The following is a 21,552-nucleotide window of genomic DNA, read 5'->3' as shown; positions in this document are numbered from 1 at the left end:
GTACATGTATGTATATATATTTTATGTACATACATCAACACACTCCCTTAAATATTATTAGTCCAGGATAGTCCTCAAATAGAAACAGGGGCTACTACATAAGGATCCCTGCAGGCTACATATTGACTTAGAAAACCACATATTAGCATTGTCTATGTTCTATTGTATTTTTTAAAATTTTGTTAAATATTTCCCAATTATACTTTCATCTGGTTTGGTCTGCACTAAGGTGTCTGACGCCTCTGGTCTAGGTAATATAATTTTTAGGTTCCAGCTAAACTCCTGATTGCTATTTCTGGTCAGGAAAGGAAGGCCCCAAGTGATATATCCAAAGCTTGACTTCCTTCCCACCAAATACCATTTCCATAATGAACCCTTACTGCAAATAACAAATAACCCATTTATCCAAACAGATAGTGAACAGAAATCTGAGAAAATAAAGTTTCTAAAAACACAACTTCTATCCTGATACACCTCAGTATATATGCCCTATGTATAGCTGGAACAAAAATAGGCTATCCTGGCTTCCCCTAGAAGCCATGTCAGACCAGTTAGAACACCACTTACTCCCTTGGTTCATTATCTTTCCAACTGGAATGGATTTCCCTTTGAGTCTACTTTTCACCAGATTTTCTGAATTTCTTCAGTTTACTCTGTACCTGAAGAGTGGCTCCCCTGCTAGGCTTCCTTAAGCCGTACATAAGCACGCATCCCTGAGGTTAATGAAGCTATTTGTCCTTGGAAATGGGTATTTTTCTAGACCTTTTCCATTGCCTCATAGGCTGTTATAGATTATTTTAATTTGTTGTTACATAACGAAGATACCTGATTTGCTATAGAAACCCTTAACGCCGTACTAATTCTTTGTCTACTTGGTTCAGTAATTTCATATTTTCTATATCAGGAAACCTTTTCCTTTCTAGAGTCACTAGAAGTCTGTACACTTGTCTCAAAAATTGGCTTGGCTTCTCCGTTTTAGTCTATATTTCAGGTTTTTCTTGAATCAACCAACTGATTTATCCCAAGAACAAGAACAATATGGGACACCAGGAACTGGTGCTAGATAAACTGTGAACTAACCAAAATTCCTCTTTAACTAACTGATAACCGTTGAACTATTTCTTTTTCCTTTCTGCTTAGAAACCCTCCCCCTCCTTACTGGGGATGTCATCTCTTTTACAGCTCCTTGACAATTCTCTCCCATTTCATGTCCTATCGCCCTAAACAATTGTAGGTCCCCATATTGCTGCCTGGCCAGCCAGCTCCTGTTGAAGTCTCATTTTTTGAAAGCTCAAAACTATTGTAATTTATGTGTTTTGTATCTCAGCCTCACCCCCAACCAGTTTTCTGGATACCCAAGGCTAACTGATTATTTGCCAAACTAATGGGTGCCCATGGGAAAGAGCCACTGGACTTAGAACTGGAAGAAACCTCAGATAGCACTAAATCCAACTTCCTCCATTTACAAATGAGGTAATTAATTGAAGCCCACACAATGTGGTGGAAAGCATATAGAATTTGGAGTCAGAGGCTTTGAATTCAACCTTACTCTGCCAGTCATTGTATAACCTTGGGCAAAATACTTAAAGTCTCTGTGTTTCTGTTTTCTCACCCCCAAAATGAAGGAGTTACAATGGATGGGTTTTAAGGATCCTTCCAGTTCTGGCAGTTGGGAGAGCTAGACCTAGTCAGGAAAATGTGAGTTCAAATCCAACCTCAGACACTTAGTAGTCGTGTGACCTCGGGAGAATCACTTAACCTCTATTTGCTTCAGTTTCCTCACCTGTAAAATGGGGGTTATAAGAGCACCTACCTCTCAGGGTTGTTGTGCAGATCAAATTCACTAATACTTGTAGTGCTTAGCACAGTGTTTGGCACATAGTAGGTGTTCTATAAATACTAGCTATTATTATTATTATCTTAAATCTATACTGAGGTTCTGAGAAGTTAATCATATAGGAAGTACTGGCTCCCAGACAAGTTACCCATTTTAACAGAGGCCTTCTGGAGACCATACCCAGGGTGGCGCTTCCACGTTCAGCGCTGGTGGATTTCCAGGGCACAAACACTGGAACTGAAATTGAACAACCCGCTCCTGCCCCTCCCCCTCCCCCCGCCCGGGGCGGGGCCTCGCGGCAGTTTAGTCAGACGTCACTCGCCGCAGCGGGGACCATCCCTGCGCCGCCGCTCCCGTCACGTGGTTTTTCCGTGCTGGCTCAGTTCCTGGCCCCCGGCTGCGCCGCCATGAGCACCGGCAGCTTCACCGTCTCGCAGCCCCTCAATTACCGCGGCGGGAAACGAGTGCAGCCCGCCGACGGCTCCGGCACCGAGGAGGCCTACGAGCCGGCCACAGGTGACTGGCACGAGGGGGATGGGCGGGGGGGGAGGTTAGAGAGGAGGGGGGAGGGGGAGGCAGGGGGAGGCAGGGGCTGGAGGGAGGACCTAGGGGAGGGGAGAGGGGCTGGAGGCGGGGGAGACGAAGCTGAATGGGGGAGGTGGACACAGGAAAGAGAAGGGTAGGGGGGCGAGGAAGGTGGGAGAAATGAAGGGGGAGGGGCAGAGAGAGGGAAAAGAAGAAGATACTAGTGGAGAGGAGAGGGGGAGAGGAGAAGAGAGGGAAGGGAGGGGGGCGGTGCATGAAGTTTCACCAACTTTTAAGTTTCAGCAAGTCTCTAGACTTCCCCTGGCCTGAGTTTCCCCATCTCTAAATTGAAGGGGTGGTCCTGGGCGACCTCCCGGAGTCCTCTGGTCTCGTGTTGAACAGCAGCAGCCCGCGCCTTTGCACCGGGTGCTCCGCTTTTCTTCTGCACCTCTGCCAGTCTCGGAGCGGATTTTAAGCACTGTTCGTTTAAAGCAGCGTTAGACCGTGCCCCTCCCAACGGCCCTGGGCCGATAATAATGATAGGCAGCATATTATCATAGAGATTTCAAGTTATGACACACTCCACCCTTAGTATGGCTTTTGATCTTCACCACCACCCTGGGAGGTAGATGCCATTGATGGTAATCACTCCCATTTTCAGGCGAAGACACTGAGGCATACGGTGGTTAAGTGACTTGCCCAGCTCGCATAGCTAGTAAGTGCCTGAGGGCGGATTTGGACTCAGGTCCTGTTGAGTCTAGGTTCAGTTCCACTACACACCCAACTTCCTAGCTGCTTTTCCAGGGTCCCAAGTCCAATATAACCTTTGTCGGCGGGAGGTAAGGTGGGGGTGGGGGGAATGAGCTGGAAGCCCAAGACTGGGGACCAGATTTTTGGACTCAGCAGTGTGTAGAAAGGGGTGGGAACAGAAGTAGTTCCTTAGGCCTGATGAGGGAGGGAGGATCCCACGTGTTGGTTTGGCCAGAATAAATTTTGCCATAGCTTTTTACATAGAACTTTAAGGTTTACAAGGCACTCTACACCTGTAATCTAATCTGGAGGGCAGAAGAATACTTTAGAAGTAGTAGTAGAGACTTATAAGCATAATCATCTGTGATTCTCCCTACCATGTGAAGTCCTACATTTTGTGCTGCCTAGGAGGGTTTCTTTGCCACAGGGATTGTGCAATATTTGTTGGAAATCAATTTTTAATTTTATTAAGTTACTGTTTGCTGAGCTTGGAGTTTAAGTGGCCAGGAAGGGAGATGCAAAGTTTTTTTGGGCGGGGGGTTTATTTTGTATGAGACAGGTGGGGTTAAGTGACTTGCCCAGATTCACATAGCTAGTAAGTATTATATGTCTGAGGCTGGATTTGAACTCAGGTCCTCCTGACTCCAGGGCCAGTGCTCTATCCAGTGCTCTATCCACTGTGCCACCTAGCTGCCCCTAGAGATGCAGAGTTTAGATGAGACTAATTCACCTAATCTAATAACAATATTAGTACTAGTTTAGTAGAGTAAATGGCTTAGTAGAAAGTGTAAATGGCAGAATTGGTCAGAAGTGGATTCTGAGAGGGTGGGGAGGACTTAGGGCTTAGGACTTAGGACTTAGATGCTGTTATTATCCTTATTTTACAGTTGAGGACACTGAGGCAGAGAAGAAGTGACTTGCCTAGGGTCACACAGCTAGGGAGTATCTGAGGCTGGATTTGAACTCAAATATTCCCAACTGAAGGCCCAGCACTGTATCTACTGAACACACCTAACTAACTAAATTGCTTGTATAACTGTCTACGTTGGAAATATCTCTTCTTTTTATTCCCATTTTAGGCCGAGTAATAGCTACTTTCCAGTGTTCTGGAGAGAAGGAAGTCGATTTGGCAGTTCAGAGTGCAAAAGCTGCTTTTAAAATATGGAGGAAAAAATCAGGCATGGAGCGTTCCCGAATCCTTCTGGAAGCTGCCAGGATAATTAGAGTGTGTTGGTTTTATTCCTTTTTAGAGGACTATCCCCTTTAGAAAGTTACCCTTGAACTGTTCAGGTGGTTCTTTATGATGCCTTGGCCTTAAAGTGAAATTACATGACATATAATAAAGTTTGGGAGCAAGGACCATCTGCCTAGCTCAACTGATCCTGTAGGGCTATAAATGAGTCTTTATTTAATAATTTCTATCAGATACTTGGTTTATCTTTGTTTGACAGTAATTCATCCTCGTAGTTAGTTTATCTTGTTTTTTGCTCTTTTCCTCTTCCCTGTTAATTTCACTGAACCCTCTCTGGCCCACCTAACTTCTTTTTTCTGGCCTACTGTCTCCATGAATTCTGTTGTAGCTCATGAGATTTATATATATTTTTATTCTTCACATCCTTGTACCCTGTTTTCTAGATAATAACGACTCGGTTTAATGTGCTTTATGTAGCGTCCAAAATGATATGCAATCCCTGATTTCTTTAGGAATTTGCTGTTAATGTAGGCTGAAAGCCATTGATGGATTAGTGAATGATTTCACAACTTTTCGTGACCAAAAAATAGTCATTACCTTGGTGGCCAGTTCACTGATGAACCTCTCTAAACTTAGCTGGGCTGGTCCATGTAGAACTGACCCACCAGAGGTTATGATCCACTGGTAAAGCCTTTAACAACCCTGGTTCCCCTCCACACCATGATGAGAAGTCTGAGCAGCATTTTGGTCAGGATCATCATAGACCAGTGAGTACTTAATACTAAAAAAAATTACCTTTCCAAATACTTTAAAATTAATTTTAATCAATTAGATTCCTGTTTTGTTTATTATAGTTGACAATTATTCTTTCATCTGTTAGAAAGCCGAAGAGACCCTTTTTATAAACTGAGTAAATAGTAGTGGTGAGAGAAGCTCAGTTGTTATTCTCAATGTTAATAATTAACAGTATGACTGAGCTGATAACCCTGTTGGTTTATGCTTGTTTTTTGCTGACCCGGATTGCTAGATGCCTTTGTAGACATTCAAAGGGAAAGACAAATGGTGGCCAAAGGACTTCTCCAGGTGTAGTAAGAGAGGGCAGGAATGAATGGTAACAAAAAGTGAAGGCACAAAGGGGAGTTGTGTGTGGGAGAAATCATAACAATTGATGTGGTAAAAGCAAGGAAGAGGAAATTGAAATTTCTGTGAGGAAAGGAAAGAGTCTGTTGGAACAGCCATTAGAGATTCTGCTGTGTGCAGGCTGCAAGAAAGAAAAGCTTCAAAATTAGACTAACAACATTAAAAAAATCAAAACCAAACAGATCTCAGCAGTACTTTTGAGGATGCGAGAATCATAGTTGAAAACAGAAGTACCGTGGGTGTTCATTGTAATGTGGGTCAAAGGAAAATGATTAGTTCTTTTTTTAAGAACTCTCCAAATCCACCAGGGTTGTGCTTTTGTTGGTCTGTGAGTTAAGCTATTATCAGAGCCTTGGATTCGTTACAGAGGAAGCATGCTATTCTGCCATACCTTTCAAATTAACTACGTGTTTTCATTATTCCCTTCCATGAGATTTTTGGGCCTGCCCTGAGGGGAGGGAGAAGGGTGAAATGTGAAAAATGAACATCAGGCTGTCCAGTGTAGTTCAGAGAGTATAGTGGAGAGTATAAGAGCTGGTTGATTGGATCTGGTTATTAGGGTTCTTTCAATGAGGTTATCTGCCTGTGACTCAGAATTGTACTACAGTCTTCCAAGCATTGTAGTATAACACGCAAAGGAGAGCTGCCTGATTTCTGTTGTTCCAGTTGGTCCATCCTATCTTCCTTTCATGTTGTACTGTATCTGTCTATGTTTTAGAGTACCAAAGTCAGGTTTTCTTTGTAGACAAATCACTTTCTTAGCATTTTCTTGAAGGGCCTATTTTTCAAAAGATTATCATTTTTGTTGCTTTCTTTTTTTATTTCTTTATATCCCCAGGGAGTTGTGGAATGTGGACTAGGCAAACATAGGACTCCCAATGAGTATTATGTGCCAAGTATGATGGAAGAATTATTTTGTAATTCCTACTTGCTAAATTCCTTTGGTTGGAATTCAAGGGATTAACATTTATGGATACTGTAGTGCCAGTTGTATATCAGGCTATTTTATATTTTTAATTATCCAACAGTTTTTTATGAATATGTATGTATGTATGTATGTACACATAGATATATACACACATATACACATATATGATATGAATAGATTTCTTCCTCCTAACCCATCTCTTCCTAACAGACTCTGAAATGAAATTTTGAATTTAATGTCAGTCCCACAAGTATTTCCAGGGGGGGTGAGAGAGACAGAGAGAGCACTACTATTGGATCTATTGTGTTTCTGTTTTTCCCCTTAGTCATTGTTATTACTTTTTTCATTTTCTTCCAGGGATAATTTTTTTTTAAATTGCAAAAACTAAATATTTTGTTTATTTTCCATAATTTGACAGTAAGTACACTGAGAAGGTGTTGTGCTCTTAGTCTGTTTTTTCTTCATTACCTGAAGGAACGGAGGGATGAAATAGCTACTGTGGAGACCATCAACAATGGGAAATCTATCTTTGAGGCTGGATTCGATATTGATATTTCTTGGCAGTGCTTAGAGTATTATGCAGGCTTGGCTGGTTCCATGGCAGGTAAGATCATGCTGTTGATGAGGCACTGGGTCTCAAGCCCTAACTCTGGGATAAACTACTATCCACTCTATCCACTGTGCTACCTAGCTGCTCCTCTGAAAGCTTCTTAGATGTTTCTGTCTAGTATAATGGGTTGTGTCCTCTGAATACTTTTTGACTGACTGACCAGGTCCATCTGAGCAGAAAAGTGTTAATTGTTTTGCTAATTATTAGTGTGAGAATCCTCAGACTCAGTATCTGCAGTGTCCTTCCTGATTTTACTCTATACTCATTTAATAAATTTGGATAAATCAACTTTCTTCTTTATATTCCAGTGACCCCCTTCTGTTTAATAAAAGATATGGTTAGCTGAATTTTGGACCGAGGATTAAGTTAGCCATTGTCACCATTGAGATTCAGTATTTTGGGAAGTATTTATTGATTATTTACTATGTGGCCAGAACGATGTAAGATACAAAAGGAGTATGTGTAACAGTTCCTGCCCTCAAGAAGTTTGCAGTTTTGTTGGAAAGACAGGTTTTACATATCCTTTTTTACATAAAAGAAAAGTCAGACTTTTTTTAGTTCCAGAATGTACATACTTCTCCCACCTTCCCTTTTTCTGTCTCTCTCGTGTATGTATGTATGTATGTATGTATGTATGTATGTATGTGTGTATATATATATGTATATACACATTTGTGTATATGTGTGTATATATATACACACATATATACATAGTTTTGTATATTCACACATATTTATACATATATGCATATACATATATGCATCTTCACATACAAAATATCATGTTTAGTCAGGAAGGAAAGAGATCAGCATAGACTATAGTTATCAGGGAATAATTGAGAATTGAGCTAGGTTTTGAAGGATGGGTGGGATTTGATTACGTGAAGAGTTAGGGATAACATGTGGGCTGAACCAACATAAGAGGAAAGACATTGGGGTGGTGGGAATGAACATGTTATTATGCTTGGGGAACATCGAGGAGCCAGTCTGACCAAGATGGTGTGTTGGGGAGAACAGAGTTCTATCTCTTGGAAGGGAATAGAGTTGTATCTTGCCTTGTGTGTTTTTCCTTAGGTGAGCATGTCCAGCTGCCTGGTGGATCATTTGGATACACCATACGGGAGCCTCTCGGGGTATGTGTGGGAATTGGAGCATGGAACTACCCTTTCCAGATTGCTGTTTGGAAGTCCGCCCCAGCTTTGGCTTGTGGTAAGGTTGGAGCCACTACGGCATGTTCAAGTTAAATCAATAATGTATGCCTACTGGTGCATGTACTGAGAGCTTACTCCCTAGTCCTTATGTGCTGTATGAGAGGAAAAAGTAGAATAGTACCCCAGGGATGGTGGACTGGAAGGATGCCCTCAACATCAGTAGGAGAGTTAGGAAGAAGGGGATGTTTTGGGGGAAAAGATTTCTGTTTTAGACATTTGGAGTTTGATATACTGATGGGACCTGCAGTTGATGGTATAGGACGAGTTCAGGAGAGAGTCTGGTGCTGGTTTTACAGATCAAGCAGTCTTCTGCATAGAGGTGAGAGTTGAACCAATGGGAGCTGATGAAGTCACCAAAAGAGATTATAGTGAGGTAATAGAAGAGGGCCCAGAACAGAGTCCTAGGGTACACTTTTCCATAATGGGTGGGACAAAAATTTGCAAAGAAGATTGAGGAGATAAGTGTCATGAATACTTGAGAGGAGGGTGTCTGGAGGGGAGTGGGCACCAGCATCAAATACTACACAGTGTTCAAGAAGAATAAGGACTGAGAAAGGGCTGTTGGATTTGGCAATTAAGAATTTGTTGGCAATCCCAGAGAGCAGTTGCCATTGACTGATAAAGTGACGGGCCAGTCAGATTGCAGAGGGGTAAGGCAAATGATGGAGCTGAGAAAACAAGAGACACCGAGTGGCAGATGGTTTTAAAGCAAGAATGGGGAACCACATGTGGCCTCGAGGTGGAAGGTTCCCCACCCCTGTTTTAAAGTAGTCATTAGAGGGAAGGAAGCTCAGTTCTCGTTAGAGAAATGTATGGAGAAGATCAATGTAAAGCATTATAGTTGGGGAGGTCTATTGAAATTTTTTTCCTTTGATTGACTCGTGCCCCTATTTTGAGCCATGTCCTCATGTTGATATTGATTAACGAAGGCAGTTGATCGGGAGAGTGTTGTGCTTTTTGGGGGAGTGAGCTAAATGGAAAGAACCAATCTGGAAGAAAAGTAAAATGTATTCTTTAGCACAAAGATGGATGGAAGGGAGATTAACATGTAAGTCATTTCTAGCTTCTTCCCAATCAGAGCTATCCTTCTGTTTGATATGCAGGTAATGCCATGATCTTTAAACCTTCTCCCTTCACGCCTGTGTCAGTGGTGCTGTTGGCCGAAATCTACACTGAGGCTGGGGTACCTCCGGGGCTCTTCAATGTGGTGCAAGGTGGAGCTGCTACAGGCCAGTTTCTGTGCCAGCATCGAGATGTGGCCAAAGTTTCTTTCACTGGGAGTGTGCCCACTGGCAAGAAGGTGCTTAAGAAGGGCATTTGGGCAGCAGGGACCTTCTTCACACGTCAGTCAGTGGATCAGATGCTGTGGTCTCTCCAGCTTAGCATAGTTCCTAAAGTGCTTATTCACTGAAATTAATTTTTCATCCCTTTGTGTTGAGGAGGTATTTTTGGCTGAAAGTCTAGGCTTATCTAAATGGTATGAAGGTAGGCAGTCAGCAGACTCTGGCTGGTTGAAATGGTATATTTATGTAGGACCAAATTGAGGTGGAAATCATTATCTCCTTTTTGCATGTGTCAGAGGGCGAGTTTAATATTTCAAAGGGTAAACTGTTACCTTGTATTGTTTCATGGCTGGGGCCTGAGAAGAAAGAGTTTTAAAATGCATTTTTTAGATAAACCTCTTCCCACCTTAATATGTGCTCTACACACCCACTCCACACCTAGTAACTGTAAAAGGACTTTTTTTAATCATTCATGCATATTCATGTAGCCTTCTTTTTGTCCTAATTTGGAAGTTTAATAAATATTTGGTACTGAGCATCAAGGGGAAAGGATGTATTTTAAGTAAGGTTGGGTCCCTGAAACAGTTGTTCAACAAGCATTTGTTAAGTGCTTACTATATGCCAGGCACTATGCTTAGTGCCAGAGATAATATAGAGAGGGAAAACAATCTCTGCTCTCCAGGAGCTCCTGTTCCAATGGGGGAGTTAGCAGGAAGGGATACAGTATACAAGATCTATGCAGGGTAAAGGGAAGGGATCTCAGAGGGAAAACATTAGCAGTGAGGGGGCCTGGGAAAGTCCTCCTGCAGAAGGTGGGACTTGGGCTGGGTCTTGAAGAACACCACGGATTGTGGGAGGCCAAGGTCAGGAGCTCCAGAGAGCATTGTGGGCTTAGAGGACCGACTGCCAGTACACCTGGGAGATGATGTGTGGGAGGAGGCCAGCGAAGGGAGGAAAGGCTAAGACAGTCACCTTCTGAATTTTTTGTTTGTTGTGTTAGATCATGGAGTTGTCTTCTCAAGGCATCAAACCTGTCACCTTAGAGCTTGGAGGCAAATCTCCCCTTATCATCTTCTCAGACTGTGATATAGAGAATGCTGTGAAGGGAGCAATGATGGCCAACTTCCTCACCCAAGGCGAGGTATGCGTCTTCCCCCATGAAAAGGAGCGCTAATAGAATTAAAAGGCACTTCTGTACTGAGAACAGTTGGGCAGTAGTTGGGCTCCTGTCTGGGAAGGGGAGTAGGAAATCCAGATGTTTACTTGATTTAACTTTAGATACAAATAGCTGTGAAGTATTTAATTTTTAATAGGATTAAGTGACAGAATCATAGTATCTCAGAAATGTAGAGGAACTTAGAGGTCATGTCTATACTTCACAGATCCTATTCTTGTGAAAATTGGGACATTTGCTCATCTCTTGTCCTGTAACACTCGTCTCATTTGCCATGAGGTTTCAGAGGTTACTTAAAATAGCTCAGCAGTCACGTCTGCCAGCTTTGCCACTATCCTGGGTTAAAGTGTAATTGGGTGTTCTCTTTTGTTTTATTTATTTTATCTTCTATTTGTGTTGGATTTTGATCCCATTTTAGCTCTTTTTTTGGCCCTTTCAGTTCAAAAAATGATTCTCCTTAGAAGAAAAACAGAAGCAAGATTTGAGCCAAGTGACTTCACCTTCTCTTGGGAAAAGAGAAATCAGTGATTTTTAATCTTTTTATGTAATAACTCCTTCCTGCTGCCCTCCCCCCCCCATATTACTGCTACAAAATATAAAAAAACAAAAACAAAAATACTCCAAAAAAACCCAACCCAAAAGAGTATGAGGTAGTGGGACAGGAGTGATATGGATCTAATGATAGTTTTAAAACAAAAATCTCAGCTCAGAAAAATAAACCCAGTAGAATGGGTTTATATCGGAAAAGGACCGTGTATTTTGTCAGGTGTTAGCAATGTAATTGGAAAATGCTCAGGGATAGGAAGAACCCTTATTTTTCATTTTAAGCTTTTCATATGTTAGAGATTTTTTTTTCTTCTACAATTTATGTTGTTTTGTTCCCTCCCCACCCTCCCCCCACCCCAGGTTTGTTGCAATGGCACCAGAGTGTTTGTGCAAAGAGAAATTCTGGATAAATTCACAGAGGAAGTAGTAAAACAAACCCAGAAGATAAAGATTGGGGACCCCCTTCTGGAAAACACAAGAATGGGCCCCCTCATTAATCGATCACATCTGCAACGTGTTCTTGGGTTCATTGAACAGGGAAAGAAGCAGGTAAGAAGTAAGGGGGGTGTGGATCTCATTTTTCTTGTCAGGTATTACAGTATTTGGTTCTTTTATGTATTTATTTCTACCTGGCTACTAATCTAAGCCTATAAAGCATTCTTCCACATATACTTTGTTTATCTTCTTATGGTCAAAGTCTTTAGGTTTTCTTTTCCCTGAGATCTTTGGTTATTTATTTATTTATTAACCTTATTTTCCCTTATTGCTCACTTTCTGACTTCTCTTTGATGGTGGCTTCCTTGGGGCCTGGATCTCAAAATGTCTCAGCCTCGTCCCAGTCTGAGCAACTCACCAGCCTGTGTCTCTATCCCACATAACTTTTGAGGGGACAAAATTGGCCTCCGTTGGATGCTGGGCTCTTTTCCCCAGGCACAGTAAAGGCCCCCTTCCCCCCCCTCCCAAATGTACATAGTGTCCTGTCCCAATCCCTCTTTTCCTGTTTTCTGGCCTAGCATTTTAGAGAGCTGCCACTAGATGGCGGTGCCTCCAGGCAACTGACTAATAATATACGTTAACATTTCTGATCATATACATTATGATAGCAAGACTTCTGTAGTCTTTTTTGTCAATCCTTACATTTTATTCTATGTAGCTTTCGGAATGAGACACTGCTTAGAGATTTCTATATCTTATAACCCTGCTTCCAGGGTAAACTTGTTAAATGAGACACAGAAGGTACTTTTTGTATCCCCAGCTTAGCACAGTGCCTGGGATTTAGTAGGTGCTTAGTAAATGCTTGTTAATTGATTGATTCTTAGGGATGACAGAAGCTGGGAGGACTAGGTAATATGTTAAATGATAGAATTAGAATTCAACAAAATCCTAACAGGTTGTTTTGGGGAAACTTTCTAACAATATATGCAAACTAAGATTGTACTTAAGAAAAGTAACTCTTTTGCCCTCAGCTATCTCAGAACTTGGAAATGCTGGAAGGATTACAGGTGTTCAGAAGTAGAGTGAGTCCATGAGTGTATGGGGGTGAGGAGGTTGGACTTCTCCAGGACATCTGGTAACAGGGCGTGGGGCAGGAATTCTTGGGGTTGTGGTCATTTGCAGTCTATGTGGGTAGAGAGTAGGCTCTGTTCAAGGTGGAGAGATGAATGCGCCCTTGTACTGATCTGTTCAAGAGGGTCAGGGAAGGAACGTGTGCCCTTTTGAGGCAAGGTCAAGCAAGATTCCATGTTTTGAAAATTGACCCTATGCTGCCTATGTTATTTTCACCTTCTAGGAGTGTGATTTCCTGACATTGGTGTTGCTGGAATGAGTCCTGTTCATTAATTACCCTGTGTAATTTGAAAGCTTTCCACTGAGGCCTCCAAACTCAGTTTGCTTTCTCATTTCTGGTTTTTTTTGTAGAAGATGTCTTGCTTCCTTCAGAATCCATTTAGTTGAAAGACTGAAATTTTACCCATGTGGTTTCTTTCTGATAGGAAATTATGGAGCAGATGGTAGAAGGGTTTTAATATATTAACTTTTAAGAGGAAACGTGCTGTTAAAACCCAAGTCATCCTTTACTCTAGCAATGCTGTATGTGCTAATTTTGCCAGAAATAGGTCCTTGCCATTTATTTGATTCTTGTCTTCCTGTGGGTCAGCAGATTCAGAGTGCAGTACAGCTAGGTGGTGCAGTGAAGTGAGGCATCTGGAGTCAGGAAGACCTGAGTTCAAATCCAACTTCAGACACTGGTTTGCTGACCCTGAGCAAGTTCCTCCATTTCTCTTTGCCTCAGGTTCCTTATCTCTGAAATGGGATGATGACAGTGCTGGGTACTGGAGTTTCCCCTAGGTATATTTTTTTAAACATCTTTTTTTTGCTGTCTGGGTAGGATACACATTTTATCTTCTGCATGCCCAAGCATGTCTGCCCTCCAGTCTCTCCCTTCTTCTCTTTTGACTTGGTATTCTCATCTGCTTTGATGGGTTCAATTATCTCTTTTCCACAGATGTCTCCTAGATCTATATATCCAACCCCTATTTCTTTCTTGAGTATCTGCAACTGAATGTTGGACGTCTTTACCTATGCATACATCTAAGTGGCATCTCAAACTCAAGTTGGCCCAAACTACAGTCATCATCTTCCCCATTCCAGTTCAGCAAGCATTTATTAAGTAAACGTCATGTGTGAGATGTACAAAGACAAAACCAAGAGCGGTCTCTTCTCTAGGGGATTGTGTGCTGCTGAAGGCTCCCTTCCTCCAGACTTCTGTTTCTGTTGGCATTACCAAAGCGAGAGAGAAGGAAGTCAAGGACAGAGCTAAGGACAGATACCCATCTCAGTGCATGTGGAAGAGGACAAGGAGCCGCTGAGGCAATGGTTAGAGGGGTGAAGCAAAGCAGGAGAAGGTGGTATCTAAGAAGCAGAAGGAAGAGGAAGAAAGAGGCTGGTCTGCGTTGGCCAGGGGAGGCAGGGTGATATAGTGGAAATTGCACCAACTGTGGAGGCAGAGGACTTGTGTTCAAATCCTGCCTTTGACACTTGCTGCTTGTGTGACCTTGAGTAAGTTGCTAAACCTCTCTAGGCCCAGGTTTCCTCATTTGTAAATTGCGGGGGTTGGATGAGATGATCTCTGAGCGTCCTTTCCAGTTCTGGGTCTTTGACCTGAGGTGTCGCAGTTAGGTTATAGAGGTGACTAAGGTCACGAATGAACTCTCTGCCTGTGGCTTCAGTAGATACAGGTGTGGGAACCACATTGCAAAAAGTCAGGAAGTGGAGGCATCAAATCCAGAAAACTTTTTCACGAAGTTTGACTGTAAAGGGAAGATAGACATGATCTGTCAGCTGCAGAGAGTGTGAGGAGCAATGGAAGGCCTTGGCATGGTGATGGGCAGATGGCAAGAAGCCCTTGGAGTGGGAGAGTTGGAAGATGGGTGGAAAAGGAAGCAAGGGGGGGAATGGAATCAAGGGTACAGAGAGTGGGATCAGTCTTAGAAAGGAATAGGGATGCTGCTTCCTCTTGGCTGTGGAGGAGAGAAAGGGGATGATACTGCTCAGTGTTGAGGAGAGGGGAGTTGAGTTGAGGTTGCCCTCAGTCTTAGTGAAATCAGAATCTGAAACCATCTTCTGTTTATGTGTTGGGGGGCGGGCAGGCTTGCAATTGGGTCCTTGAGGAGAATCGAGGAAAGGATCTGGACAAGTCATTGTGAAAGAATGAGGGTCACTAAAGTCCACTGGTATCTTTGAAATCTTTCCTTCTATATTTGCTCTGGAATAGGACTAGTATCTCTTTAGCTTAATGTCTTAGTCCTCCCCTGCTAAGCGCAGGCAGCATGGTTTGGAAATGCCTGGGAAGAATTTCACATTGTGGTCGTGTGTTTTCATACAGTAAGCATTGGTTTTATTTTTAGGGTGCTAAAGTGTTGTGTGGTGGAGACTTGTATATTCCAGAAGATCCCAAACTGAAGGATGGATACTACATGAAACCTTGCATACTAGGTATGTCTTTTTGCCCTTGCAATCTGGCATTGTGTAGAAGCTTATGCTGTTTAAAAAAAAAATTATAGACGAGAAAATCATACACAACCATGAGCATTACCATAAATAAAGAAAGAGAACCAAAAAAAAAAAAGATTCAGTATGAAGCTGTGAATCTATTATGTTACAGCTTGGTTCAAAAATATAACATTTAACATGGTAATCCCAACACTGCCTTGTTTGTCTGTTGCCTTCTGAACTTCCTTTTGCTGTCCAGTTTCTTTCTATCTTTTTTTTGTTTTTTTGTTTTTACTTAGGCAGTCGGGGTTAAGTGACTTGCCCAGGGTCACACAGCTAGTGTCAAGTGTCTGAGGCCGGGTTTGAACTCAGGTCCTCCTGACTCCAGGGCTGGTACCCTATCCACTGGGCCACCTAGCTGCCCCCTAGTTTCTTTCTAAAAATGTTTTCTTGGTGGTCTTTTTTTTTTTCTTTTTGCCTCATTATCATTAATCCCTCTGTTCCCCCTACTGCTCCCTCAAAGTAAGTCCTCTTTGTAACAAACGAAAAAAAACTGATTTTTGGAATGTTCTAAAGTGTGGTGTGCTAGAACCGGGTATGTGCCTGAAGGTCCCAGAATTATTTTGTGTTGTATCTGAAAATGTGGCTCTCTTGCTTCTCCTACAGTCTGTACCAAGAGGAGGGAACCACTAGGAGCTTTGTCAGTTTAACACATGTTGAAATCAACATTGATTGCCAGGTCCTGCCTTAAGGGTTTTCATCCTTCATTAAGAGCACTTTATACAAATTGAAGAGTAATGATAATAACAACAATAATAATGATAATAGCTAATATTTTTCTAGTGCTTGTTATGTCCTAAGCACTGTGCTAATAAATGTTATCTCATTTGATCTTCACAACAACCCCGAGAAGGAGGGTAAGGAAAATAACACAATGAAGTTTTAAATAATGTATCCAGAATAAGATATGAGGGCACTATAATATAGAAATATTGTTTCACTGAATCCAGTTTAGTTATTTTCAAACTCGAAAAGAAGGACTTTGATTTTGTGCTTTTGGAAGATTAGAACATGACTTTACAAGATAATTCAGGCCCTGTCTTTCCCTCCTCTTCCTTCTACTCTTGTCTTAGTTAAGCACAATAAACTGACCTTGTACCCTCACACACCATTAAACAGCCTTAACCAGTGGCCTCTTGTGTATTTTTGGACCTGATAAAAATTTATGGTGGGTTAATATATTTTGTCCTAAAGATAAGAGCAAGCTGATTTTTAACAAATTCTGGGATGGCGATTTGTTTTGTGTTTGAAAGAAGGACTTAAAGAAACCAGACATAAAGACCAGGACACAGGTATCTTACAGGTGCAGTTTAACCTTGAAAGTAGACCACGTTTATGGTTAAAAACTATGAACTGAGGGCTAAGAAAAGTCCTTAACATAGAAGTAGCCTAACTTTGACTCTATTCCCTTGAGATTCATAGGTGACTAAAGGTCATTTTTACTTCTGATTAAAGGTCTACTCTCTTTGATGAGTTAAATATTAGGCAATAATTGGGTCAGTTTTTCCTCCCTGTTCCTGAGTGTTTCATTCCTGTTTTACCCTCTCATTCCTTTTTTTTTATTTCTTGTTAAAATCTTTTTTAAAAATTCAATTTTATTTTATCTCCAGGTCCAAATTCTCTCCCTTCCCTTTTGTTCTCCCCTTTATTGAGAAAGCAAGAAAAATAAAACCCATTAGAAACATACATAATCATCCAAAACAAATTTTCACATTAGCCATGTCTTTAAAAAAATTACTTCCATCACTGTCTCTGGAGGTAGGCAGCATATTTCATCCCCCTCATTCCTTTTTACCATATTACAGTTCTGGTCTGCAGAGCTCACTATTGGCAAGACAGTCTGGTAATATAGGAGGCATTATTTTCTGCCATGAGTTGGGGGATAATGAAGTGTTTTGGCTAATTAAATATTCTGGTTAATAGTTGTCATATGGATTATGAGTTTTCAAGGTATTAGAAAACTAAAAATCCTTTAGACCTGCACTAATTATAATTTAATTATTTCTCCTGGGTAGCAGAGTCTCTTAATTCAGCGCTTATCTTGTAGCATCTTCATTATAGAGAGTAGCAGTCTTTGTACTGAAGGGCCATTACTTTGAAAGGTCTGGTGAGGATGTTGCTATCTAAATCAGGAGTTGACAGTCTTCATTTTGGGCCAAATTTTGCTTTCCCATGGCAATTGAGCTAGGAATTTTTTTTTTTTAAACAAAAGCAAGAGGTGGGCCAGATTTGTCCCTCAGGCCATAGTTTGCCACCTAAATCACTGTTCTTGTTTCTGACTATGTAGGTTCAGTTATGCTATTTTAACTGTAAAGGAAATATTGAATTTCATCATAAAGTGAATAATTAGTCCTTCATTTATCTGTTTTATTAAGTTTATAAAACTTATTACAGATTTTCATATTAGATAAAGAAGTATGTAGCTGTAAATGAAGCCTTCTTTCAACAATATTAAAAAAAAGAAAAATTATCTCAGGTATCAAGAACAGTTACCGCTGCACTAAAGTGTGTTTTTGTTACATTTTGCTTGTTTGCAGGAAATTGCAAAGATGACATGACCTGTGTGAAGGAAGAGATCTTTGGACCAGTTATGTCCATTTTGCCCTTTGACACAGAGACTGAGGTCCTCGAGAGAGCCAATGACACCACCTTTGGACTTGCAGCTGGTGTCTTCACAAAGTAAGCCTGGCTTTTCAGGCAGCAGGTCAGAAGCTGTCCCCTAAGACAATGGACAGTCTGTCCAGATACCACTGTTCTCAGGCCTCCAGGGGCATTTCTTTTTACTTCTGATTAAAGGTCTACTCTCTTTGATGAGTGCTTGTTATGGTCTAAGCGCTGTGCTAATAAATGCTGTACAGTTATCTCATTTGGTCTTCACAACAACCCCGAGAAGTAGGGTTAGGAAAATAACACAATGAAGTTTTAAATAATGTATCCAGAATAAGATATGAGGGCACTATAATATAGAAATATTGTTTCACTGAATCCAGTTTAGTTATTTTCAAGCTCGAAAAGAAGAACTTTGATTTTGTGCTTTTGGAAGATTAGAACATGACTTTACAAGATAATTCAGGCCCTGTCTTTCCTTCCTCTTCCTTCTACTCTTGTCTTAGTTAAGCACAATAAACTGACCTTGTACCCTCACACACCATTAAACAGCCTTAACCAGTGGCCTCTTGTGTATTTTTGGACCTGATAAAAATGTATGGTCTCTACCAATATTGGCAGAAAGTCCTAGCGATATCCACAAAACTGTTGGCGCAGTTACATTTTCATGCCCCACACTCATCAGTAGGAACCAAGAGCTTAATACGTCAGAACTTTGCAAAGTGAAGAATGATTCTCTTAAAAAAAAAAAAAAGAATGATTTTCTTAGTAAACATGAGAGCAAGGGTAGGCTGCCTGTATATCATTCGATCAGTAGGCATTTATTAAGTACCTACTATGTGCTGGCTGCTGTGCTAAATGTTGGGGATACAAAGAAGGGCAAAAAGCCGGTCTCTTCTCTCCAGGAGCTTGCAATTTAACTGGGGAGACAACGTGCAAACCACCATGTACAAATGAGATGTGTACAGGATGCACTGGAGATAATCAGCAGAGGGAAGGCACCAGAATTAAGGGGAGGGAGGTCAAAGAAAGGCTTTTTGAAGTACAAGGAGGGATTTAAGCTGGGACTTGAGGGCAGCCAAAGAAGGCAGGAGACAGGGAGAAGGTGAGAGCGCATTCCCACTGTCAGGAGATGGAGCATCTTGTGTGAGGAATAGTCAAGAGGCCAGTGGATCATAGAGTATTTGATAGGGAGCAAGGTGTAAGGAGACTAGAAAGGGGGGAGTGTGTTATAAAAGGATTTGAATGCCAACCAAAGGATTTTATAATTGATCCTAGAGGTAATAGGGAGTTAATTGATTAAGGGAGTGGCATGGTCAGATCTCTTTGGCAGCTGACAGACTGGAGTGGGGAAAGATGAGGCAGGGAGGCCAACCAGACGGGCCATTGTAACAGTCCATGCAATGTCAGAAGAGAGAAGGAGCGTAGACAGGAGATGTTAGGAAGGTAGAATTGACAGGACTTGACACCAGATTGGATGTGAGGCATGAGAGTGAGGGGTTAAAGATGGCACCTAGATGGCCCTCTCCGATTTGGCATTATGTTGTGTATCTGGTCATCTGGAGATTTGCAGCATTCCTCCTATTGAGTCGGTGAGGTAGAATCCATGTTGCTATTGTGCTTCTGAGCTGTGTGTGTGGGGACCACAATACCACAGGAGGCCCTTTTTTGGATTTGTGATTTGAGCAGGATAAGTTTATAGGCCTCACGTTTTGTTCTGCTATATCGACATTGAGCTCATTTCACAAAGGGAGATATGCTTCACACATCTGGATATGCCACCATTGATTTTTATGAAGGTTTTTGATGTGAGCCCATAAAACCCAAAACCCTATTTACTCAGCACAAATGGTAAAGGTCTTAGAACCATTTTGGAAATGATAACTGGGTTTTCTTGCACAATCTTTCTCTTGGGTAAATAACCTTTGAAACCCGCTGATTGCTTGCAAACTTCAGTCTCTGAAAGTAATAAGTAATTGTTTTTTTCCCCTACAGGGATATCCAGAGAGCTCACCGAGTGGTGGCTGAGCTTCAAGCCGGAGTGTGCTACATTAACAATTACAATGTTAGCCCAGTGGAATTGCCCTTTGGTGGCTATAAGATGTCAGGTGAGGATCACAGGGAAAAAAGAGAAAAATAAATGGTATACTAGGAACACTTAAGGGCCTTTGGCACTCCAGTCCTGTAGAGCTCAGAAGCATGCACAAAAATACAGACAGACAGACACACACACACACACACACTCACTTACTCACTCACTTTCACTTCCTGTATCTACATGATGATAATGCACAGACCTAAAGAGCACTTCCACCGTGCTCAGATCTCTACCAATATTGGCAGAAAGTCCTAGCGATATCCACAAAACTGTTGGTGCATACTTGCTCTTTTTCACAGTACTATCAGTCAAAAAACATTTATCAAGTGATTTGTCACCTCCAATCACTTGGCCTTTTTTTCTTTCATTCAGGATTTGGCAGAGAGAATGGCCGTGTGACAATTGAGTATTATTCACAGCTCAAGACCGTCTGTGTCGAGATGGGTGACGTGGAGTCTGTATTCTGATGAGCTGAGGCAAAGATCTCTGAAAACAGCACCACGTGCTGGGGTCACAAGATGACTATCTTGACACCAAGCGTAACTGAGCACTAATTGGGACCCGGTCCTGTTCAGCCTTTGGAATTCTGGTCCTTCAGGAAGAGAGAAAGGAATGACACTCGTTTCTTAGCCCAGGTACCCTGTTAAAAACATGTAATAACATTTTCTACAAATTAACCAAAAGAGCTGTGATTTTTCTCCAGTGTGAATCTGTCCAAGATCCCGAAGTGCCAACTTTATGTTCTCTCTAGGAGAGCAGGAATGCCTAGGACCTCAAGGGATTAGATCCATAAGTGGTATTTGTTGCTTCTGTCTAACCTGTTTTAAAGTTCCTAAGGTGATAGTTTTGCTCAGTGACTATTTTTATTAAATATCCTAGTACAGGGGTGGGGAACCTGCGGCCTTGCGGCCACATGTGGCCCTCTAGGTCCTTGGGGGTGGCCTTTGGACTGAGTCTAAGTTTTACAGAGCAAATCCTTTTATTAAGGGGATTTGTCCTGTGAAGTTTGTATTCAGTCAGAGGGCCACACTTAAGGACCTAAAGGGTCACACGTGGCCTCAGGGCTACAGATTCCCCACCCCTGTACCTATTCTCACCTTGTTGGAGACAGCTTGGTAAAAAGTAGATAGTCATCTTTCCTGCTTAATATAGTTATTAAACTATAGTATTGAACAGAATTTTTAACAGTAGTCACGTTAAAGACTACTTATTTTCAGAGCCATTGTGGAAATCTCTTTGACTTCCTTCTTGAGAATATCCTCTTTTGGCAAACCCTTACCAGAAAGTTTTTGTATGTTAATGTAGGGGTGAACCATTCAGATTAAACTGAAGCAAAGAAATTGCAGTGGAATCCCATTATATGAACATCTGGCTCATCTGAATTTAAATATATATGATGAGCAAAAACCAAAGAGAGAGAGAGAGAGAGAGAGAGAGAGAGAGAACAGTTTTACTAGTGGAGGCCCTCGGTGAACTTGTTCCTTGGAAGACAACGGGTGATGAGAGCTGTGAGTATGCTGTTCTCTGTTTCAGTTCTCATGTCCCTCCCTCTATTTGCTTCTACCATTACATCTTCCTCTACCCTGTTGTGATTCCAGAAG

General features: G+C 41.7%; 1 protein-coding gene across 1 annotated transcript; it reads left to right on the top strand.

Annotated features, from left to right (window-relative positions):
• The first annotated feature begins 2,230 nt into the window (after nt 1–2,230).
• Nucleotides 2,231–20,886, top strand: ALDH9A1 (aldehyde dehydrogenase 9 family member A1). Its single transcript, XM_027868424.1, has 11 exons — nt 2,231–2,353; nt 4,192–4,337; nt 6,847–6,976; nt 8,057–8,191; nt 9,297–9,493; nt 10,477–10,617; nt 11,557–11,745; nt 15,102–15,189; nt 17,784–17,925; nt 19,849–19,961; nt 20,324–20,886. The coding sequence occupies exons 1-11, from the start codon at nt 2,245–2,247 to the stop codon at nt 20,416–20,418; spliced, it is 1,485 nt and encodes a 494-aa protein (XP_027724225.1). The 5' UTR covers nt 2,231–2,244; the 3' UTR covers nt 20,419–20,886.
• The last annotated feature ends 666 nt before the right edge of the window (nt 20,887–21,552 follow it).

This window comes from Vombatus ursinus, unplaced genomic scaffold (genome assembly GCF_900497805.2).
Source record: "Vombatus ursinus unplaced genomic scaffold, bare-nosed wombat genome assembly UNPS02014789.1, whole genome shotgun sequence".
Classification (NCBI taxonomy): domain Eukaryota; kingdom Metazoa; phylum Chordata; class Mammalia; order Diprotodontia; family Vombatidae; genus Vombatus; species Vombatus ursinus.
This window is presented reverse-complemented; position numbering and strand designations above follow the sequence as displayed.

Bases quoted from the DNA above. Each gene is read 5' to 3' on its own strand.
- ALDH9A1 (XM_027868424.1), top strand. From the start codon at position 2,245: ATGAGCACCGGCAGCTTCACCGTCTCGCAGCCCCTCAATTACCGCGGC. The intron at 2,354-4,191 runs GTGACTGGCACG...TTCCCATTTTAG, and splicing joins GGCCTACGAGCCGGCCACAG to GCCGAGTAATAGCTACTTTC. The intron at 8,192-9,296 runs GTAAGGTTGGAG...TTTGATATGCAG, and splicing joins CGCCCCAGCTTTGGCTTGTG to GTAATGCCATGATCTTTAAA.